The 24702-nt window shown below is 37.2% G+C and overlaps 1 protein-coding gene across 1 annotated transcript; it reads left to right on the top strand.

Moving 5' to 3' along the window:
* The first annotated feature begins 308 nt into the window (after positions 1-308).
* SELENOT (selenoprotein T) lies at positions 309-23818 on the top strand. Its single transcript, XM_008707149.2, has 6 exons — positions 309-538; positions 16088-16198; positions 16746-16872; positions 18933-19020; positions 20964-21117; positions 21599-23818. The coding sequence occupies exons 1-5, from the start codon at positions 402-404 to the stop codon at positions 21086-21088; spliced, it is 588 nt and encodes a 195-aa protein (XP_008705371.2). The 5' UTR covers positions 309-401; the 3' UTR covers positions 21089-21117; positions 21599-23818.
* The last annotated feature ends 884 nt before the right edge of the window (positions 23819-24702 follow it).

The raw sequence follows: 24702 nt of genomic DNA, 5'->3' as shown, positions 1-24702 counted from the left end.
TTCTCTTTTATCTCCCACACCTGCATCAAGGCTGCTAAATGGGTGCTCCTGAGTGTCTCGGGCAGAGCACTGTTTGAATTAAGTGAAATTGTATGTAGAACCCACATGTGCTATGATTAAGGCTCCTCTGACATTCTACCAACTACTTCGTTCCTCCCTACCCAACTCACTCCATCCCAGCCTCTGCACACATCCAAGATGGTGGGTCAGGACAGTGAAACAGGTCAGCTCTGCCTCCCAGAGCGTGCGTTGGCGCCGGCCTGCGCAGGCGCATTTCTGCTTCCCTCCCCGACCTTGGCGGATCGCGCCTGCGCGTTGGGGAGCTGCTCGCAGCTCCCGCTCGGCCTTGGGCTGGCTGCAGTCTCAGTTTGAGCGCGGCCGAAGTGGCTGGCTCGATTAAGATGAGGATTCTGCTAGTTCTCCTGGTGGCGGCGTCGGCGGTGATCCGGAGCGATGCCTCGGCCAACCTGGGCGGCGTGCCTAGCAAAAGATTAAAGATGCAGTACGCCACGGGGCCGCTGCTCAAGTTCCAGATTTGGTGAGTATGCGCGCCGGGCCCCGGCAACGCCGCCGCACCTCTGCGAGGCCCCTGTCGCTACGCGAGGCGCCGGTTTCGCGGCCTAGCGGGCTGAACCTGCCCCGGCCCGGAAGAACGGCGCCAGCAGCCTTCCGCAGCTTGCCTTCTCCGGGCTCCTTCCCGGGACTGCCAGGCCGCCTTTCTTTCCTGCAAGCATAACCGTTCACTTGGCTCAATTCTTTTCTGCCTCCTAGAATGGTGGGAGTGGGGAAGGAGGGCACGAAAAGGTTAAATACTGAAAAGCGAAGACGTGGGGACACTTGTCAGTACGGAGGACCGGTCGGCGGCGTCACGCCATGGCCACCCCGGCTGCCTGCGGAGGTGGGCATGAGTCGGCGCAGCCTCGGCGGAGGAGCTCGAGTGTTTGCCACCCGGTGCCCCTTTCCTCTCCCCTTTCCCAGGGGTATGCCAGGCGCCCTCGCTGCCCCTCGCTGAATTTGGCTTGTTGGAGGAGACCCGCGACTGACCGACGCCTCTTCTCCAGGACCTCCCGGGGTGACTGTTGAATGAGGGAGTGGGGATTCTGACAGCCGGAGGGCGAGGAGAGGTCCAGGGAGGCTGATTCTCAGTTTGCAATTTCCAAAATGTCTTTAAAAAGGAGCACGTTGCTCTTCTGACAAGGGTTCACTTCCAGACAACTCTTATCTTTTCCCCCAAACCCCCTTACACCCGCCTCCCAGGAGTTGTCTGTACTGGCATGTCTTTTCTTTGCTGCCTTTCAAATCTCCTGTGCATTCAGAGAAACAGACAAAAAGAAAAAAAAAACCCTAAACCAGAAAAACCCCAGCAGTTTTGGACTTTGTTCTATAAGTGATTTTGTCGTTACCTGGTTAAGTGTTAAAACCTGAGCAGTGATGCATGTAATAAAGTAGGTGGGGTTGGGGGAAGAGTTGAAAGGCAAACTAAAATGGTAAAACTGTAGAAATTAGAATCCTGTATCACAAAAGATGACATTTTTTCAAGATTGGATGGTCAGATCGGTAAATTTTCAGAGTGCTGATACTTTGGGGTATTGGTGTTGGCTGTAATGCAGTTAAAATGGTTTTTTAAAACTTTATGTATTTATTTAAGCGTACTAAAGGTTAGATTTCCTATGTACCCAACTAGTTTTTGCTTATCCTTTAAAGAGTAAGCAAATATTTAAAATTTTAAAAAGACTTTAAGTAAGCCTTAGAGTCAGAAAGTGAGACGGTGAGGCTTTATTTTTGGAGTGAAAACTATAAAAAACTTTGCACTTTCCTCCTGACTAAAACAAAAACAAAAACAGAACTCCCTGTATTGCTATGTGGCCAGCATATTATCATTTTCATATAATACTGTAAACAGGAGTTCATGACTTGATCTTTCTGATTTTTTGCATATATATATTTTTTTAATTAGAAAGCGTCTGTCATTTTTCACCCTATAATTATTGTTAAGGATTGTGGTGCTGTGGATGTAAGTAGTTTAAAAAAGACTGCATTTTCCAAGTTATGTAATTTTTCTGTTTCCTACATTTGCACGTCTTGGTTTCACTTGTGCTTTTCCAAATTACTCTTCTTTTATAATTGCTTCTAATGGAATACTTGTCACAATAATTTAACAAGTGTACCTTCCACTGAGGATGTTCATAATAAAGTTTTCCAAGTGTGTGAACAAATATAGGGAAGGGCATTTAGTTCTTCAATTAAACTTTTTAAAAAGTCTTAAATACTTCAGTTGAGTTTCTGATACGTAATTTCTCTTTCATTTTTTCTTTTCCTCTTCTTTTTTTTCCCCCTGTAAGCACAAACTTATCAGGAAAGTCTGATGAGAGTTGTCTTTTGCAGTAACCTGGAGCATATTACATACAAAAGTTCTTCAGTTTTGTTTTGTTTTTTAATCGTAGATAGGAAATAATTTTATTAGTATGCCCTCCATATACAGGTAAATTTAGCTTGTTGTTTGTTACTTTTTCCCCCAGAGATTAATCTGTATATAGTAAATTTAATATTGGGTGTCTGGTTTTGGTAGAATCTCTTGGACATTCATTTGCGAGTTTGGGAAAGAAGAGGAAGCTAAAACAATTGAGGATAAATATGTGAAAATTCTTTTAATTCTATTTGAAATCTGAGTGCTATAAAATGCAGGGTTTTTTAATTACCTCTGTGAACAAAGGAGAGAATTATTTTTGCCTTCCTTTCAATCGCTTTTGTCCTTTATTATTTTATGAGTGCTCTTTGTTTAACGGTAGCTCAATATATCATCTATTAATTATACCATTTTTATAATGGCTACTAGAACAAGATAGCAGCACAATACACAAATGGAATTAAAGGGAGAGAGTGTGAAAATAGCTTAAAACAAACTTTCCTGTTCTATATTCATGTATTTTTTCAATAAATATTCATTCAGTACCTGCTTGTGCCAGGGGCTAAAGATACCATGGTGAACAATATAGATATGGTCCCCCATGAAGCTTCCAGAAGTGCACAGTATTGCATTACACGCCTAAGTCTTTGGTTTATGTCAATTGATGGAGCAATAGAATTAGATGAGTTTGATGACATTGATTCCTATTTAGGGGAAAAATTTATCCCGCTTATTTGGATGTTTAAACATTGAACACAAGAAAAATGAAGTTCTCAAATCAGAGCTTAAAGCAAAGTTCCCTTGTAACATTTTCCTTTCTTGTGATTTTTATGAAAAAATGCATTTTATGTGTAAATGTATACTGACAGGTACTGTTTGGCATGGTGTTTGTATGCATGTTTTATTTTCTCCATGTATGAGATTTAACATGTAGTCAGACCTACAGCATTTAATCAGTTGTTGTAGTTTAAAGAGCATACTGGCGACAGCTCTTTACAGTTAATCCTTATTTGGATATTTAACAATTGATTCACTAAGAATAGTAGATTAAAGATAAGATTTCAAAGCATAAGCAGAATACAGAATTTTCCAATTTTTGTTAATTTAAGAATCCACTGTTATAATTTTAGGGCAGCCAACTTCTAAAAGTATTTTTAAGAGGTAAATGAAACAACTACTCCAAGAACAGATTTTTATTTAAATTTATACAAACTCAGCCTTTGCTTTCATGATATGGAGGCAAGAAAATAAAGACCTAAGGCTAATTTGGATGTTGATACTTACTGAGATTAGTAAAAGGCCGAATTGAAGAAATCTGAGAAATTCTGAGTCTTAAAGGCCATGTTAGTTACTGTAGACTTATATTTGCATAGTCAAATATTTGAGCACCTACTCTGTGCAGGCACTTTGGTGCTTGGAATTCAATTCAGTTTTCTCATAGACATCATAGGCAAGAGTGGAAAGGCAGTCATTAATCCATAGACAACATATAAAATTACAGTTAAGTGCTGTAAAGGAAAGGTTATGTGGTAGGAGAGAGACCTAGTCAGGGCATTAGGGAGGGTTTCCATGAGGAAATCAACTTTGAACTGAGGTCTAAAGGATACGATTTATTGCTGGAGAGCTTTCAAGCTATGGGAATAACACGGTCAGTGGCCTTGGTAGTAAAGAGAACATAATTGTTTAAGGAGGCCAAGGCTACTGTCCTCAAAGACCAAAGAGAAGGTGGCACAGATCGTGGAAGATCTGGCAGGCCATAAGGAAAGATCAGTTAGCCTCACTGGGAAAAGACATTAGAGGGGACAAAGAATAGATATGGGGAAACCATTTAGGTGGACCCAGGTGAGAGATGATGGAGCTTGGAATACAGTGGTGGTGGTAGAAGTAGAATGTAAAGGAACAGGTTTAACGGATCTTTAGGAGATAAATTTTGTGGTTTTGGTGATGGGTTACATATTTTGGGGGAAGGAGAGGAGGTATGGAGTGAGAGGTGTCAAAGATGGCTCCTGAGTTCTGGAGTGGTGCTGTGCCATTCACTAGAATGATAAACGAAGGAGACAAATTTTATGGATTTTTTTTTTCTTTTTAATGGGAAGGAATGGGAGGAATCCTGAGTTTTTAAAACAATAACAGGGGAATATCCTACAAAGAAATTTTCATCTCCCCAAAATAGCCATAGTACCTAAAACTAAAAACTTATTTTTTTACTTTTATTTATTTATTTTAAAGATTTTGTTTATTTGTCAGGGAAAGAAAGAGCACAAGTAGGGGGAGCGTTAGGCAGAGGGAGAAGCAGACTCCCTGCTGAGCAAGGAGCCTGATGCAGACTCAATCCCAGGACCCTGGGATCATGACCTGAGCCAAAGGCAGACAGACGCTTAACCCGCTAAGCCACGCAGGCGTCCCTAAAACTAAAAACTTAAATACCAGTTACTGTATTTCACCAAACCTAATATATGATGGATTATAAGATACACCATTATTTTACATACCACTCAGAGGGAGAAAAATACTGCCATTTAGTCTGTGACACAGAAATGATTATAAGATAAATCCTGATTTTTCAAAAAGATGCTAAATAGGAGAAATGTACTTCTTAGAATCATTGAAATAAAGGAGTAGTAAATTAATCCAGATAGAAGGGTACTAATGGAGTGTTACTAGAGAACAAATAAAATGCTGGCTGCTACACCTATCACTATGTTAGATTTTTTAAGTTTCTGTAATTACATAGAACTTAGTCACCTTTTGCTTTGTTTTTTACTATTTAAACAAAAAACTGCAGTATCTAACTGAATAATGTACACAGAATAGTGGTTTCTACTTAATAATGAACAAAGTACTTTAGTCCAAAGCTTTTAGAGGTAGGTAAAATATGAATGGTTTTAAAGGTTTTATCTCCTCTTACAGAAAAATTGCAACATTCTTTCCTTACCATTTGCCATTAAGGTAAGTGGTGGAAATCAAATTGAATGTATCATTTGGAAATACCAAGATAACCTCATAAATTTTGAATAGTATAGTTACTGGAAAACGGCATTTGCTGGACTAACAGTTTGGAGGCCCAGATTCTTATTTGATCTGCCTCTTCTGAATGACTTTCCGGAAATTATTGAATCTCTTAGCTCTCAACTTGTTCATCTGTAACATGATGATGTTGGTTGCATTCCAGTTACGTCTAATAATTCTGTTACTGCTTTATACTGTAGGAAGCTTCAAGGCAAAAAATGAAAGCACACATATGTGTTTCATTTCTGTCACCTTTCCTCCTTTCCAGAAAGGGAAATCAAGTCATGTTTTCCCATATCTTACCTTGATTGGGGTGCAGCCTAGGATTGGTGAGGAAGAAATCTTGCTGTGTGGGTTTTAGCAAGAACTGCTGATGAAATCGAGTCCTTGTTTTTTATGCCTTTTTTTTACATGCCACTTATTTTCCCCTTTGTCCAATATTTAGGAAGATAAATATTAGTGTTTTACAGTAATGTTTGAAAACCCATTGTCTCTGGTGGGAGAAACAGAGACATGTTAAACAATATTATAGTAAAGCATTCTGTCTGTTCACGTGTTCTAAAAAAGGTCATAATGGAAGGCTTTAAAAACCTAGTGGAAAGAAAGGTTATTCAGGGAGAGTTGGATGGCTTTGAGAGGAGAAAATGAAATCTTGAAGGGTATGGGAAAAGCACCAGGAGATGTGGAGAAAGAGCTTTATAAGTAATGGAAGATCAAATGTAAATGAAGCCTGACTCAGCACAGAGAAGGGGGAAGGGACAGGAAATAAAGCCAGAGTCAGATAATCGATTAAAAACTAGCACAGCATAAATGCTATCATTTATGAAGTTCCATTGTACTGTGTTATTTTTATTGTCTTTAATGTTGTGATGAGAACTTTGGTAAACCTTTGAAAACTTTACTCTGAGACTTTCATCTTTTAAAAAAATGAAATTAGCTTTCTGGCTATAAAAATAATGCAGGTTTCTTGTAAAAATAATTTAAAAAGTGTAGGGGAGGAAACATTTTTATTCTACCCTTGTAGGTTCTTTTGGCTGGTCTATTAATCAAAATGACGTAAGACAGATGAACAGGAGAAAAACATTCAATTACATACTTATGAGAGCCCTATAAAAAATACGAGAGTCCAGAACAAATTGGGCAATTGAGGCTTATATAATATCCTGAGCTAAGGAATAGAATGGAGTCTGGGGCTTCAAAGGGGAGGAGGGTAATTCACTGCACAATAAGAAGAGCAGATGTTTGGTTAAATACATGTTTGTCCTGCCACACTACTGTTTCAGATAAAAAGTTACCCCTGATAATAGCTTTCTGTTTGGGCCTATCCAAATTCTTTTAAGTAGTTAAGGAAGTTAAGTGAGTTTTTTTGTTTTTGTTTGTTTGGTTGGTTTTTTTTTTTTTTTTTTTTTTTGTTTGTTTTTTTTTTTTTTTTTTTTTTTGGAGTCCCTTTGGTCTAAATTGCCTTCAGCTCAAAATAAGTCACATGCCAAAGTGGCATATTTTGGGGTCACATATATTGCTCTCCCCTCATAAGTATACACAAGTAAAAAATCCTTGTAGCCCTCTACTAACATTTTGAAGAACCTCCTTCAAGACAACTCTGCTCACATATACTGTATTATGTAATTTTACAGAAGTGATCATGTTCATAGTTGTATTCTTTTTTTTTTTTAAATTTTCCTTCCCCTCCATCATTTACCGTTCAGTGTCAGTAAATACAGATATGCGTCAGCAGGCATACTATTATGAAAGATGAGTGTTCCTTAATTTATTTAACCAGTGCCTTATTGGTTAACGCTTAGGTTGATCCTGATTTTTCACAAAATTACTTTGCTAAGGTAAATATCCTCAAATATGTTGTATACTTGTCCAATAATTTCTGTAAACTAAATTCACAGAAGTACAATATTATGATTATGTCAAAGGGTATTACATTTAAAATTTGACATTGTTAAATTAGTTAATACTCCTAGAAGATCTTAAGCAGGTTAAAAATTTCTAGTTTATTCTACTGTAATCAGTATATGACATTGGCTATTTTTACTTACTGGGCTTTCTTTGTGATGTAACGTGATCAGCTGTTGCAGATGTTCTTTGGGCTATCAGGGGTTTCTCTTATTGAAAATAAAGCTGATAGATCTGTGAAATCTGCTAATGATAGTATTCAGATCTTCTGCAATTTTTATTATCTTCTATCACTTGCTCAGTTTTCTACCCATCAGTTTTTTTTAGGGCCTCATATATATTTTTGCCTCAAAATATTTTTTGATTCTGCTTTTCGGTTTTGAGATTTCTTGTAGTGCTTCTTAAGGGGGAACGGAAGGCAAGCTGAGGACAAAGCAGAAGCTGACACCCTGCAATTCCCCCCCCCCCCATGGGATGTATGTGACATTCCTCAGGCACTCCTGGCTGCCCTAAAGGACAAAGAAACAGTTAACCACAATCTTGCAAGACTTGAGTCTCCCTCAGTTTACAAACGTCTTAGCAGTTTACAAGAACAAAGCTATCAGTAACCTAGCCTCCAGAAGGGAATGTGTGTAGACACAATTAAATTTCCTTACTTACTACCGACAGCCCATTGACAAGTCCTTGAAACAGGCACAGTGATGTTCCTCTAGGAACTCAGCTGCCTCGATGTTAATACTTTGCTAAGGGCCAAAGGCAGTCCTAGCCTGACCCTCTCCCCTCCACCAAGATTCTATAAGTCTACTTTAATGTATAAAAATTCCTTTGGAAACTTCCTTTTATCTCTAAACCCCCCCCCCCAAAATACATATTGGCAATCATCCCCCAAGCATATGGTCCATCGATACACATCTGAAGGGTCTCATGACTAAGGTTTTATTAGACGGTAATAAATGACCTTTTCCCAAAAATAGCTAGCCCCCTCAAGGTCCTGGAAACCTTGCTTCCAAAATTCCTTAGAGACTTAACGCTATCCCTAACCCCCTCCCAACTTGAGGGTATATAATGGGCCATTCCTCACAACCCTGGTGCAGCAGCTCTTTCTGCCCACGGGTCCTGTCCCCGCGCTTTAATAAACCACCATTTTGTACCAAAGACGCCTCAAGAATTCTTTCTTGGTCGTTGGCTCCAGACTCCACCCCACTGAACCTCACCTATATTCCACAACCTCATCGCTTCCTTACCTCTCCTTATCCTTCTGCTTCTTGTAGAATATTTTTGGATGTAGGCTCTTATTTTGACTTCTTTCTGTTTGCTGTTTCTTTATTTTCATTTTATGACATTTTCCGTAGTCCCTCAAGTGTTTTTTTTTTCTGTTTCTTCTCCCTGTTTCTCAAAACAAGAGAAACAGCTGCAGATATTATCAGTTGATGAACTGTATCCTCTTAAGTAGACTATTACCAGTTTACTCTCTCCATTAGAATATTGCCTGCACCAAAAAGGCATAGGTTTTTGTCTGTTTTGCTTCCTCTTGTTCTAGGTTCTATCTCTTTTGACTGTCATCAGTGAATATTTATTGACTACCTGCTATAGTCCACTGTGGTTTGCCGTCAAATAACCTAACTGCCCTCCCTGTGGCCCCCCCCCCTTTTATATTCCTAACTGGAGTATAGATAGATATCACCTAATTATTGTTCATTTCTGGTAGGTTTTTACCTGGTTGGCTTCTGTTCAAATTTGGTAGCTGTTAGGCATAGAATGTAATCATGTAAAACTTCAGTTTTGAACATAACTCTTATCAGTAACACTCTTGGCCTAGCCTCCATGCCTCTACCGGTGGGGCTAAGCTTCCAGAATTCATTGTGCCACTGCCAGTCCTCTTTCTGCTGCTGTGATATCTGACACACCCTTACTTATTATTACAACTGCATTATCCTGTTGGTGGTTTTCTAAGATTCCTGGCTTCTTTATTGAGTTTATTCTAATGTCATGTGAAATCAGTCTACAACCAACAGGTAAATAAATATATATGTCAAATAGGAAAGCAATAAAGCAGCCCAGAGACTTCTTCAGTGTGGCCATTGACTCAGCATAGAACACAGTGTATTTTTTTATCAGACTCTTTAGCAACTTACAAAAATGCACTGAGGGTGAGTTCTGTGGCATGTGAATCATACATCTAATTAAAAAATGTATTGAAAAGAATAAAAGCTCGGCATATGTGAAGTATTTTAAGATGAAACAAAGAATTCTGCAAAATGTAGTTGTCACCATTTCTTGAATGCTTTAATCAAGTCATCTTTATTGAGTGATCGTATACCTTATAAATCTATTAATAAGTGTTTTCCAGAGTAAACAGATAAAATGCTTTCCCCAGGAAGAGCTGAAGGAACTAAGCAGTTTATAAATTTTTGGTGGAATACTCTTTAGCAAAAGAATTCCTGAAATGGTATGCCAAAGGTGTGGAGAAACTAGAAGATAGTGACCTCAAGAATAAGACAAAAGAATGAAGAGAATAAAAAGAGATTACTAATCAAATTTTAGGTTTGTCACATCTTTGGAATACACTTAGTAAAGAAGCCAGGAATCTTAGAAGCCACTTTAGGCATATTTCATGTATGTGTTTTTACTGTGGTGGCCACTGTAGTGTTGCAAGAGTTGAGGTAGCTGGAAGAGAAATCACTGGATGTCATATGATACTGTTCCTTCATCTGACACGCTGATACCTCTTCAGTGCTGCTTTTGCAGCTTCTTAAAAAACTGAGCAAATTCTGGGCCACATTGTGATCTTTGAAGTGTGTAAGCCCTCCTGTTTCTATTTTTAAAAATATTTATCACTTTAGTCTATTTTTCACTCCCTGAATACCTTGTTTCTTGTGTGATTTATAGCACATGCTGCAGACTTCATTCCTGAAATCTTGGAGCAGGTGATGCGCCAGACAAACGTTGATTATTGTAGTACTTCATCTATAATCAGAAAACAGAGAGGTAAAGATTTTATCTAAAAACACAGCTTTCAGTGATCAGTGAGCTGTTGGACTGAGCAATGCTGTAGACAATTAGAAAGTACAGATTTACAAAATATCTTCCTGATTTTCTTGGTATAGTGTGCAAGAAATATTAGTTGAAATTCTTGGGACGCAAGTAGCAGAAACCTTTTTGAACTGGTTTGAACAATACATTTGGAGATGTATTTTAAAATTATTGAGAGAATAGTCTTAGAACACAATGGCAGGGATGCAGCAGGGCCTTAAGACGAACTAAAATGGAAAACTGGAGAGTTGGAGAAGACGTCATGCACTCTTCCCTGGTTCACATCTGTACTCAGTAAAAGGTACTTTATCTTTCTGTTTCTCTGAAGATTCACTTGTCTTCTCAGTCCTTTGAAAGATTAAACATGTTAAACGTTCACCTTTATGGATATAGTCAATTTTTAAAATCCCATTTCTTAGCTTTTAGAGAGGGAGCTCAAGCCTTCTTTTGAAAGGTTTGCATTTTTCTGGACTGTCAACGATGGCAAGGGGTTGGTTTCATTATGTAAACAGGATCCAATCCTGTGTGTGGGTGAAAGGACAGTTGGAGAGGAGGTTATTGTAAATAAAACGGGAAGGTGAATTCAAGAGATGCTAAAAGTAGAAATCTTGAATATTTTTTTCATAGATATCTGAAATTTTGCCCTGTTTTCTTTTAGTAAGAAGATGTGAGAGATTGGGGTTTGTGATGGGCGCAAGTTTGATCTAAGCATTTGACTACAGTTAGGGGCAGACGTAAATATAGAAAGGGGAGAAGGGGGCTGGTTGGCATCATGAATCAGGACACTGAAAACATGATGGACTCAGAAAAGCACAGCATCTGTTTGAAATAGCATAGACAAGGCATTGTCTTTATTTCTTAAGTGTCCTCTCACATAGATCATCTGATCTGTATGCAAGTTTTTTCTTTTAGAAAAGTACTGTGAAAAATATTTTAAAGTGAGCCATTGCAAAAGTTGACTCTATATAGTGAGATATTTCCATATTACTAGAGATTTGCAAAGTGATTAGGACTCAACGTTAAGATTCCAAAGTTCAAATGTCCTTCTTAAGGACCTTTGGTCCCAGGGCAGAGGCAGAGGCAGAGGCAGCTGCTGCAGCGTGGTTTTAGCATGTTGCCCTGTTTATGTGTTGGGGGTATACTGGCCGCCATAGTTTCACTCACGCACCCAGAAAGAATGAAGTAAGTTGAAAGAGCTGGGTGTGGTAGTAGAAGTGGAAATGCCTGGCTCCTCAGCATGTGTGCCTTGAATTTCACATTTTGTCCACCTCAGTAAACATTAGGTATGTTTTGTTTTGGAAAACGTCTGTCAGCCGTAGAGATTGCTATTTCAAAAGAGGAAAATTGATTTGAGGAAAATAATTATATAGGAAAAAAGCTCCTTAGGTTTTCTTCACAATTCTGAAGGCAATGATAGGAAAGGTTACTTAAATGTAAGTAAACTTGTCTAAAAGTACGTTGTGTCAGTATTGTAAACTTCATCTTTCAGAAGTAAAATAGGTACAGTTTTTTTGTTTTGTTTTTGTTTTTTTGTTGAGGTATAATTGACATATTAGTTTCCGTTGTACAACATAAAGATTCAGTATTTGTAGTTCAAAATGATTGCCACTACAAGCCCAGTTAACAGCGATCACCATAGAGTCACACATTTTTTTCTTGTGATGAGAACTTTTAACATCCACTCTCCTAGCTCCTCTCAAATATGCCATATGCTGTTAACTATAGTGACTGTGCTGTACATTCCATCCTCATGATTTACACGTTTTATAACTGCAAATTTGAAAAAGGGTACAGTTTTAAAGTCCTTTTTGGATTTCAAGATTATGGGCTGATTCCATTTGGAGTTTGGTCCAAAGGTCTGAGACCATACTGAAGACTTGGGACTGGGAGAATGGAGGCTGGAGCTAGACTTCTGAGCACAGTAGCCAGAAAAGTAGGTGACTAGGAGGAATCTGACCCGAAGTGTTGCCTGCACATAGGTACACCTCTCTAGCTGGGCCTCTTAGGGCTTCCCCTGGCAAAGGATTGGAACTCCCAGCGCAGATATGAGGGACTTCTGGGGGCCCACAGGTTTTTAGTTCTCCCAGAGGAAGGATCTCTAGGTCTTCATCATAGAAGAACCTCAGAGATCTCTGCTGTCAAGAGGTCAACTGTGTGGGTACTTACTTGTGGCATTTTGGCCAAAGGGAACCTATTTCCTGGACAAAGGGAAGAATAGCTCTTGCATCATCTAACTGTTTTATTGCGGTCTAGTGGAAAGGTCTATCACAAAGTCCATGTTGTAGTCTCTCAGCCCTGACTAAAGGCAGGGACCACATCTGTATCACTCATCACTACATACCCAATGTCTGATATAGTGCTTGACATGCAGTAGGCTTTCAGTAAGGATTTGAGTGAGTGAATTAGTAAGTAGTATATATGGATGTGTAACCGTGGAAAAGTCACTTCATCTCTTTGGGCTGCATATTTCCCCCTTCATCTCTAAAAAAAGTTTTAACTCAATTAACTTTGTCTCTAGCTCTCACAATATTTCATTAAAAGTTAGAGAACATCATTTTAAGTAATTAACTCCATTGTAAACACTGATGCAAGCTTGAGGGCATTGAAATCAGTTGCCATTTCTTGGTTTCAAGGTAGTTAGGCATATAGGTATTATTTTTTGTAATATCCTCAAAACAAAAGCAACATTAAAAATTTTCTTATACAGAAAGTAATTGTGACAAAATACTACAATTTGGTAACTCTAACAACAGTAATAATAAAATATTAGATAAGGTGAATGTTTACTAAACAAAATATGTGGAAATTCGAAGTTCTTTTAAGTATTTAGCTGTAGAGATTTGTTTCCCTTTGCAAAAATTTCATACTTTTTAGGGACTTAATCTCTTGTGAAATGTTTATTCTAAATGTAGAGGAAGTATTAATTGTAAAGAAAACTGGTGACTCTCTCTCTTTCTCTCTCTTACTCCCTCCTTTTTTCCCCCCGAAAAGTGAGTTTTCTTAAATTGAGATCTAATATTTGGACTGTTATACCCTGCCAGATATAAACCTGATGCTGGGGGTTGGTATGTTTTTCCTTGATGACAGTGTGATCAACAAAGCTGGCACCTTAGGTTTTACGTTACTATTACTTAGTTACTGATTCTGCTTCCTCTGTACTTTCCTTGCTTTGTGTGTTCCTTAACTTAAAATTTAATGTAGTTAAGTGCTTAACAATCTTACCTGAATTTGTAAGCTCTTCTGTTGATTTGGTGGTACCACCTCCTTTTTTTCTCTCAGCGTTATTGAACTATGGTTGACAAATAGAAATGATGTATATTTAAGGTGATGAGTTCATATACATGTGTATTGTGAAATGATTCACAGTAAGTGTAGTTAACACATCCATCACCTCATATAATTACCTTTTTTTATTGGGTGAGAACATCTAATATTTATTCTTTTAGCAACTTTCAAGTGTACACTACAATATTGTTAGCTACAGTCACCTTGCTGTGAATTAGATCCCTAGAATTTGTTTTACAATTGGAGGTTTGTATCCTTCCACCAACATCTCCCCATTTTGCCTATTCCACAGCCCCTGGCAGCCACCAGTCTGCTCTCCATGTCTCTGAGCTTGGCTTTTCTTAGATTCCATGTAAAATGAGATTATACAATTTGTGTTTCTCTGTCTGATTTATATCACTTAGCATAATGCGGTCAAATTTCATCCATATTGTTGCAAATGGTAGGATTTTTTTTGCTGAATGATATTCCTATGTGTATTTATACCACATTTGCTTTATCCATTCGTCTGTCTATGGACATTGCAAGTAATGCTAAAATGAACATGGGGTTGCAGATACCTCTTAAAGAGAGCAATTTAATTTCTTTCGGGTGTATCTAGAATTGGGATTGCTAGATCATATGGTAGTTCTATGTTTAATTTTTTGAAGAATTTCCAAAATGTTTTCCATAATGGCTGCACCATTTACATTCCCACCAACAGTGCACAAGGATTCCCTTTTGTCTACATCCTTGCCAACACTTATTATCTCTTGTGTTTTTGATGATAGACATCCTAGGGAGCACTTTTTCGTGTATATGTTGGCCATTTTTATGTCATCTTTGGAAAAGTGTCTGTTCAGGTCCTTTTGCCCATTTTTAGTCAGCTTATTGACTTTTGGCTATTGAGTTGTATGGGTTCCTTTACATTTTGGATATTAACCCCCTTTGTCAAGTATCTAATTTGCAAATATTTTCTCCCATTCTGTAGGTTGCCTGTTTATTTTGTTGATGGGTTCCTTTGCTATGCAGAAGCTTTTTAGTTTGATGTAGTCCCACTTGTTTATTTTGCTTTTGATACCTTTGCTTTTATGGTCAGATCCACAAAATCATTGCCAAGACTAATGTCAAGGTGCTTACCCTCTGTGTTTTCTTCTAGGAGGCTTATGGTTTCAGGTCTTACGTTTAAGTCTTCAATCCATTTTGAGTTGATTTTTGTGTATGATATGGGAGATAGTTGGTCCATTTTCATTCTTTTCATGTTGGTGACAGTTTCCCCAACACCATTTGTTAAAGAGACTATCCTTTCTGCAGTCTTGGCTCCTTTGTTGTAAATTAATTGACCATATTTGTGTGGATTTATTACTGAGCTCTTGATTCTGTCCCATTGATCTATGTGTCTGTTTTTGTGCTACTACTATATAATTTTGATTACTGTAGCTTTGTAATATAGTTTGACATAAGGAAGCATGGTGCCTCCAGCTTTGTTCTTCCTTCTCAAGATTGCTATGGCTATTCTGGGTTTTTTGTGGTTCCATACAAACTGTAGGATTGTTTGTTCTAGTTCTGTGAAAAATGCCACTGGAATTTTGACAGGGATTGCATTGAACCTGTAAATTGCCTTTGGTAGTGTGGACATTTTAACAATATGAATTCTGATCCATGAACTCCATGAACACAAGATATCTTTTATTTTTGTCTTCAGTTTTTTTCATCGGTGTCTTAAAGTTTTCAGTGTATCCTCCCCGTATACATGCACTCTGGTGGCCTTTTCCCCTTTTCTTGCTGGGGAAACATATATCCGCACTATAGTTGTTCAAAAATTTTAATGGAGATATTTGATGCTGTTGACTTAATTTCTGGAGTAATGTTACAGATTGCTGTCATACTGCTGAAAATTGTCTTCCCAAGCTTTGTTTTCCTTTGCAAAGTAGAAGCAAATTTTAGAGTCAGAAGGGATGTAAGAGTTCTTTAAGTTCCCTTTACTGTGATTGAGCAGGCATGGTTGCCCAGTTAGGGGCAGAGTAGGAATAAGAACCAAAGTTTTCATGTCTCATGCCTTGGTATTTTTTAAGATCTCTGTGCCCCACTTTTGAAAGCCCCTATTTCAGATGTATAAGAGTTGGTTTCATTTCAGTATATTCATTGATAACCCTGCAAAAAGCGAGTTGATCTGAGACCTCAAAATATGCTGGCATACATGAATAGGTATTTGCTGCTGCCCAACAATAATCCAGATCTATGAAGTTTAATGTTCTAATAGATGAATATACATGGTGGGGAGGCAATTTAAATATGTGAAATTAGTGGACAAACCTCCGTGTTGCCATCATCCAGCATGGGTTGTTACTACTTTGTCACTGTGAGAAACACTTTTTTCATCTTGGCAATTTTTAGGTTTTGTATAAATGCAAAATAAGTGTAAGGTATTCTAAGTCACTTAACAGAAGCACTTTTATTTTTCTGCAGTGTTTCCTGAGGTTATAGGCGGGTGTTTGAGGAGTACATGCGGGTTATAAGCCAGCGGTACCCAGACATCCGCATTGAAGGAGAAAATTACCTCCCTCAACCCATATATAGGTAAGTGAATTTTTTTACTTTTTTGAGTAAAGTTTTGTGAATTGGCTCAATTAACTTTTCTTGGTTATTATAATTTCTTAGTTGGTTACAGTAAATGGAGAACACTGTTTTATAAGTGGCAAGTTTCTTTGATCCGAATATGGAAGAATTTTTCTGTAAGAAGGAAAAGAGGAGGATTATTTCAGAGGTGACAACCTTCTAAGGATGTGTTTTCTTATATAATTTTTACTGTGGAAACAGACCAAGAACTCCCAAATTTTTATACAAAGTCAATGATATGAAATTCTGTACTGTTAAAATAATAATTGTAAAGGCTAATGCTATATAATTTTACAAGTTAATTTTTGATTGATTAAGATATTAAACATATTTGTTTTAAAACTCCACAATAAACTTTGGTTACTGTCTTTTTCACTACTTGTAATTAATTAGTAACCTTTAGATTTGGTGTCTAGAAAATGTCTATACACATATACTTGAGTTATGAAGTTTCGAATTAGGTGAGAAATTGTGGCTTCTGATGAATTTTTTTTTTTTCTTTCAATAGACACATAGCATCTTTCCTGTCAGTCTTCAAACTAGTATTAATAGGCTTAATAATTGTTGGCAAGGATCCTTTTGCTTTCTTTGGCATGCAAGCTCCTAGCATCTGGCAGTGGGGCCAAGAAAATAAGGTATGTAACCTAATAGTTTTGATAGTTGTAGGTTTTTAGGTTGTCAGTGAAAATATTTTAATGGATTATTTGGTTTTTTAAGTACTTGTTGCTGATTCACCTGTTCACTTGTATTATTTCAGCTTCAGTCACTTTTTAATCTTTGGGCATGGCACTTAACCTTTCTTGGCCTCAGTTTTTTGTTTGTGATTTTTTTTTTTCTTGGCCTTAGTTTTTATAATGCTATATTAAGAATGATTGGGTCTTATCTTTTTACTATTTGAAGGATAGGGAGGTGTGGCTAGTAGAAACTGGGCACAAAATAATTTAATACCTAATATTGATTATGTAGATTAGGTCAAATCATATCCAACAAAACATAATATACACATAATGTAGGCCTTTTATACTAACTTTTATGGGTGATAATGAGTATCCACATTAAAAATGACATTTCCACAGATTATTCTTATTAAAATTTTGTTTTTATTATTTGTCCTTTGACTCTTCTGTGTGTGTGTGTGTGTGTGTGTGTATAGAGAGATATAGATATATGAATCTTGTGCTATTTCTTTTTTCCTTTGTAGGGTCTTGCTGTGGCATACATTCCTTTCAGATTTCTTTCATTTTCTAGAGGGCCTGTCTTTCTGCTGTGAGGAATGGGACTAATTCTATTTCTCTCGTGGATGAGATTGCTTAGGTTGCTTGTAAGAAGTATTCTGTTTTGGAGTCCTCTCTCTGGTCTTGTTCTTTAGTTCTAGGCTGAAACCACCTTCAGTGGACTCCTGCATACCTGTGCTGCTTTTTCTTAGGGAACCACTTATTTCCAGTAATAGGCAAGGCTTCTTAACATAAGCATCGTCAGGTGCTACCTCTTACTGAACTGTGTCTCTACCCATTATTCGTAAGATTGATATGCCTAAGATTACGAATTGAAAGTTAAGTACACATAACGTTTTGTGTTATATTTATTAATTCTGTTGATTCCAACTTCAGTGCATTTTACTTGTGAAGACATATAACATTGTTAATCTGTGGAAGAGGAATGTACTTGAAAGCTAAAGCTTTCATGACACTTCCTTGTGTATTGTTCCCATGAAAATAGACTTAATGTTCCCAAATGCGAGGGTAACCTCTATGAAATCAAAGCCCACCTAGCTCAAGTGGGACTGGGAGGAGAGCTTTTTCTCACTCGCTATGGGCATTTTTATTCACTTTTTTGAAATAACTTGCTGTGAATTGACATCCTCATTACATCCTGTTTTTTAGTCAGGTGATTTTGTTAAATGAAAACCTTTCTGTCCACAAAGGAACGTCTAGTCTCTTTTGAAAGGGTAGGTAGAGATTTGCCTTCAAAGGGGGAGCACATATCATTTAATATGCTAGTGCTTTCTAATCTACTTTTTTCTTATTTGACTTCAAATGATTTGTTTGGAACTTGGACAGGTTGTATACATGGAGTTGCTGATTATTGCATCACTAGTCTCTTGTGAATTCATACCTTATATTATAAAAATGGTGAAATAAACCCTTCTTCTGCTGGTATTCTTTTGTTTAACTTATTAAGGCTATTATGAAATCTCTAGAAATTCTGTCTCTACATTATGAATATGTATTCTTCAATGTGTATAAAGCTATGAATTAATGTTGCATTTTCCTTGTTCTGTGTATGTTACTGGAACATACAGAATAGCAATAGTAGTCTGCATAGAAACTTTTTTTTTAAAGATTTTATTTATTTATTTATTTGAGAGAGAAAGAGAGAGTGAAAGAGCAGGGGGAGGAAAAGGGAGGGGAAAGAATCTCAGGTTCCGCGCTGAGTGCAGAGCCCACATGGGACTCGATACCACAACCCATTACCCTGAGATCATGACCTGAGCCGAAACCAAGAGTCGGACACTTAACTGACTGAGCCACCCAGGAGCCCCTACCCCTGTATAGAAACTTTTAAAGTAGATTTAAAAACAGCTGTTACCAAATAAAAATGAGACTCTATATTTAAAAGATTACTGTGTCTTCGGTTGTAATGTTTTGCCTTTAAAATAACTTTGCCTGCGGTACTTATTTATATTCTCTTTTAGGTCTATGCATGTATGATGGTTTTCTTCTTGAGCAACATGATTGAGAACCAGTGTATGTCAACAGGTGCATTTGAGATAACTTTGAATGGTGGGTTCTGAATAGTTTGCATTCTGTAACACATTTTAAATGATTTGTAATGATCACTGGGCCTTTCTGTTTTTCGTAGTATGCAAAACTATCACTTTATATGGTCCTCATCTCCCCTAGCTTGAGAATTATATCCATATGATGACCTCTGAATGTATAACTCTATAAGAGCTCTGAATCTCTCTTCGAGGTGCTATACCTGGGAATCTTCAGCTACTCCCAAACTGTGGATTACCTCTGCTTCCTGCAATTCCCGTGTACTCCAGTTTGCTCCTTCCCTGGCATTGCTTATTTATTTATAATGGCACCATTATCATTCTACCCAGTTGCCTATGTCAGAAAGCTGGAATAACCTCAATTTCTCCCTTACTCTCCATGTCTAATGGATTACCAAGTCTGATTCTTAATTCTCCTTCTACATTTCTCAGAGTTCTATTTGTTTATCTTTATCACAATTACAGTAGTCCAAGCCCCAATTATTTTGTTACCCTCTAATACATTCTCTAAACTAGAGGTTGTCAGATATGGCCTATGAGTTAACAGTAGTTTTTAAATTTTTTTAATGGTTACAAAAAATCAAAAGACTATTTTATGACACATGGAAATTATATGAAATTCAAATTTGAGTGTTTCTACCTAAAGTTTTGAGTTTCATCAATGAAAAATTTGTGGAAATTTATTTGGTTATGTAAGTACCTATGTGATATCTTTGATTTTCTCTTAAGCCGTAAAGCCTTAAATATTTATTACCTGGCTTCTTACAGAAAAGTCTGCTGATACCAGCTCCAAACAGTAGAGTGATTTTTTTTTTTTTTTAATGCACATCATTTTCATCTCCCTGCTTCCCTGCATCAAGTTCATTAAGTGGCTTTACTTTGTCCTCAAGATAAAGACCGGAACATTTAATACACCCAAAACGCCCTGCTTGATGTGGTGTCAGGACTGGCAGACCATGGCCATGTGGACCCTATGTCCGGCTGCCTTTTTTTTTTTAAAGATTTTTTATTTATTTGACAGAGAGAGAGACAGCCAGCGAGAGAGGGAACACAAGCAGGGGGAGTGGGAGAGGAAGAAGCAGGCTCCCCGCAGAGGAGCCTGACGTGGGGCTCAATCCCAGGACCCTGGGATCACGCCCTGAGCCGAAGGCAGACGCTTAACCGCTGTGCCACCCAGGCACCCCCAGCTGCCTTTTTTTAAAATAAAATTTTATTGGAGCGCAGCTGTGCCCACTCATTTATGTATTGCCTGTTGTTTCTTTCAAACTACAATTAGAGTTGAGTAGCTGTGATGGACTGTATGTCTTCCCAAGCTGAAAATGTTTACTGTCTGGCGCTTTATAGTTTGTTGACCCTGATCTAGTCCCTGCTTGCCTCTCCAGCTTCTTTGTACCCGTCTTCTCCTGTATTTAAGCTCTCACTTTTAAGGACAGTATTTTTCAATTTTAGTGATACCTCTCACTTTTAATAATAATAAGTACAGAGGCTCCTTTCTAGCCTCCTATGTCCCTCAGCATCTTCTAGTTTTAATTTTTTTTTAAGATTTTATTTATTTATTTGACAGAGATAGAGACAGCCAGCGAGAGAGGGAACACAAGCAGGGGGAGCTGGAGAGGAAGAAGCAGGCTCATAGCGGAGGAGCCTGATGTGGGGCTCGATCCCAGAATGCCGGGATCACGCCCTGAGCCAAAGGCAGACGCTTAACGACTGTGCCACCCAGGCACCCCTCTAGTTTTAATTCTTAGCATAGAATTGTGATTTGTAGCTATTTGTATAGTGCTTTTTGTATCTCCCCTACTGGAATGTAAACTCCATAGCAGCAAGAAGGGTAATTCTCTGATTCGCTTCTGTATCCCCAGCTGTATATATAGACAATAAATACTTGTGAAATGAACATTTATTATAGACTCTACTTTTAAGGGGTGGTACTGTTTATTTTTATTACAGATGTGCCTGTGTGGTCCAAGCTAGAATCTGGTCACCTCCCATCCATGCAACAGCTTGTTCAAATTCTTGACAATGAAATGAAGCTCAATGTGCATATGGATTCAATCCCACATCATCGATCATAGCCCCACCTATCAGCACTGTAAACTCTTTTGTAAGTAGTTTAAAAATACAGTAATCATTTATAGGCATCATTCTCATCACAAATCAGCAAAATCCTAGATATTCCATATAGTACCACTTGAGTTCCCAATTTAAGATTTAATAGATGGATGTTTTCTTTATTAAAATTTATAAAGTGATCAAGAGTGTTTGGACCTGACGAAATAAGGTAAGGTTGTGCTACTAATTTTATCTTCAAGGCTTAGTAGCTGGGCCTGTAACATCATTTTTTTTGACTGGAACTCTGAATAGAGTTGGTATATTATGCTAGATTATTTATATACATATCTTTTTTTAACATTCAGATTCTTTTAACATATTCAAGATAGAAAATTTATAAGCAAATGTGTGTAAACACAGAGAGGTGAATATTAGTTAACTTTTGCATAGCAGAGATGTTCTCAGTTCTTTTCTTATCAATGAGTTAATTTTATAAGGTGAATTTTGAAATGAAATGTTCTTTTTTCTTTCAGACATTAAGGGATTTTTTGCAAGAGCAGCGTGACTGACATTATGAAGGCCTGTACTGAAGACAGCAAGCTGTTAGTACAGACCAGATGCTTTCTTGGCAGGCTCGTTGTACCTCTTGAAAAACCTCAGTGCAAGACAGTTTTTCAGTGCTGGCACATTCTGGAATTCTGCACATTCGTGGAGTGCAATAATACTGTATAGCTTTTTTTTCTTCCCCAAATCCACTCAGTTAACAGTTTTTAAAAAGTGAGACATTACCACTTGTACCTTTTTTTCCTTAGTCACATTTGGAAAAGTAGAAAATTGAGTTACAGTTTGACTTTCTTTTCAAAGATGTCTGTTAAATCTGTTGTGATTTTATATGAATTTTCCTTTTTTATAGTTTAAAATTGATCTTTTTGGGAATACAGCCGAAGTTCCCAAATACTTTATAAGAGTTTATCAGGCATCTTTAATTTGGTCATGTCCAATTTATATAGTTTTCAAAATACTGCAGATTGTGAACAGTGCATTATACGAGATTATGGGGGGAAATCGTATATCCAGAGTACTCTACCAATTTGTGTGTATGTGCGCGTGTGTGTGTGTGATTACCAGAGAATTACTAAAAGACCAACTGCTTTTTAAATACTGTTATGTAGTTCAAGTGTCTTGCCTTGACCAATCTAATGAGTTGATTAACTGGGCCTTTATACTTAACTCAATAAAAAGCTAAGCAGATGTAAGTTAAATAAAAAGTTTGAATTTATTGCCCAGCGTACCTATTAACATTATATTTGAAAGTTGTCTTCCTCAATTTTTGTTTTTGACTTACAGATAATTTCATAAGGAACATACTTTAGTTTTGCACACAAATAATAAGTCATTTACCATTTTTAGGATAATTGAAACTCAGTTCCTTTGAAAGTTCAGTTAAACCTCTACATTAATTTTAAGTGAATAGAAGTGACTTGTCTAATAATTTAACTTGTTTAACATCATATATCAGAATTTTATTATATTTAAGGAACAAAATTGAAAAGTTTTTTATTCAGTGAATTTAATATCTTTTTAGAGTTCTAAAAAGATAGTTTTTTATGCAAAAAACTTAAACTGCTGGACTATAAAGGTAATTTAACAGAAATAGGATCATAATGTAGCAAATTAGTCATATATCAACAGTCTTAACATATTTTAGCTTCCATATGGGAATAGAAGTGGTAGGTCTAGATTTGTTGCTAGAAATAAAGGGATTTGAGGAAAAATTATGAGATAATTCAATATCTGGTCTACCAAACACTTAGCACAACCTTATACTTCATTTATTGCTGAATATTTGTTGAATTATTGTCTGTAATCATCATGATTTTACAGCTTCAAGGTGGAACATACTCTAATCTCTAGCTAACAGGACAGTAGTCTGATAATTCACTGCAGAAAATTGATTTAGTGATTTCTCCTTTTAATTAAGACTGCAGAACTGTTAACCTAAGTTGATTCAGTGGCAAGAGTCAATAGAGGCTAAGCTGGAAGTTACTTAGAGGTCATTATTCAGGCATAATATTTTATCTTTGACTAGCCTTGGTAAAGGCGAGTCCGGCTTAAAGCCTCGTTACCTTTTGTAGCAGAAGACGTCTGTCTTCTGCAAGTTGAACACAGTGCTCAGTGTGCGTAGGGCCCTTCTTCAACTGATGGCCATTCCGCTAGTGACAAGTTAACCGTTTCGCATTTAGACCTTCCAGACTCCAGCCTTGGATGCTCCCATGTATCTGACAGGTCAACCCTGAAAAACTTAAGATTAAATTCTAACTTTTTTCGTGTTTGTCTTGGGTGAATAACTTATCTTTGGAGAATAGCTTTAAGTGGCTTAGACACTGATAAAACCCAGTGTGTTATTTTTTTGACACTCATCTCAATATTGTTTTATCTTTGACCCTATTTAAATCTAGGATTTAATAGAGTCTAGTGAAAAAATTAGTGGGAAGCATGCATATAAACAAGGAAAAGGGGAAGGTTAAAAAGAAACTATTTAGAATTAGTTTTATTATATTTCTAACATTTCAGAATTTATTAGTTGCTTACAAATTGGTGTGCCTATGTTGTTTATAAATGTTTATGTACTATATTAAGTAGAAGACCATAGAACATTATAGCAGGTTGTCTAATGTTATTGGGGTTTTTACCACAGTTGCTGTTGTGGAAGAAATTACTTGTTAGATTAATAAAAAAATGTTGGCAAAACATGGCTTTATACCTCAGTGTCGAGATGTGCAAGACAAATACGCTTTCAGAATATAAATACATTTCTTATGGCATTAACATTAATGACAGCAGTTGGTCAGCCTTTACCATTGTCAAAATACAACAGGATTCCAATAATAATTCCTTCTTATTTTGAATGTTGTTAGTTTGGGACCTTGATTGGTTGGCATTTTATCATTGTCATAATTTTAATTAGATTTTAAAACCAGCCTGCAGAATTTTTAAGCATGATTTGATGATATTCAACACTAAGGCTTTAAAAAGTATCTCTTGAGAGAAACGTGAGGGATTATAAAGTTTAGGGGCTTACTACCATAGCATTGTGAAAATAAACTTCCATTAAGCTGATATAAAAGGAACCCCTCTTTTGTGGAATTAAATCTATGCTCGAGCATTTCACATGATAACTGTAGGAAGTTTTGTTTTGTAAAAATCATTGGTATCAAATAGTATTTTCACTTTCTAATAACTCCTAACCCAACCAGTGCTAACACTTCACTCCTCCATCTCCGTCTGGCACTCAAGTCTTACTGCTTGTTCTTGGACCTTAAACCACTTCTCAAGCCTTATGGTCCACTTGTGTTTCAGTGTTGCCGAAGTAACAACAGCTCTGTGGTGTAATTCTGTGCTGGGTTGGAGCAGAGAGCAGCAGTTTACTTCATTGTCCATCATTACCCCCCAACCTCCAGAATTCCTGAGAAAGTGATACTGACATTCCCAAATCTGGAGGAAAAATAGTATGAGGACCTTCCCTCTCGACAAATAAAAACAACTTAATCTCAGAAGAGAAAACAAAGTTCAGATATTTTTTAAGAATCCAGATGAGGCTTTCCCTTCACAGTCCTTGGCTCTTTTTCCCTAGGCT

The sequence above is a fragment of the Ursus maritimus genome, unplaced genomic scaffold, assembly GCF_017311325.1.
Source record: "Ursus maritimus isolate PB19 unplaced genomic scaffold, ASM1731132v1 scaffold_20, whole genome shotgun sequence".
NCBI classification, from domain to species: domain Eukaryota; kingdom Metazoa; phylum Chordata; class Mammalia; order Carnivora; family Ursidae; genus Ursus; species Ursus maritimus.
Note: the sequence above shows the minus strand (reverse complement) of the source record. Positions and strands in the feature narration are given on the sequence as shown.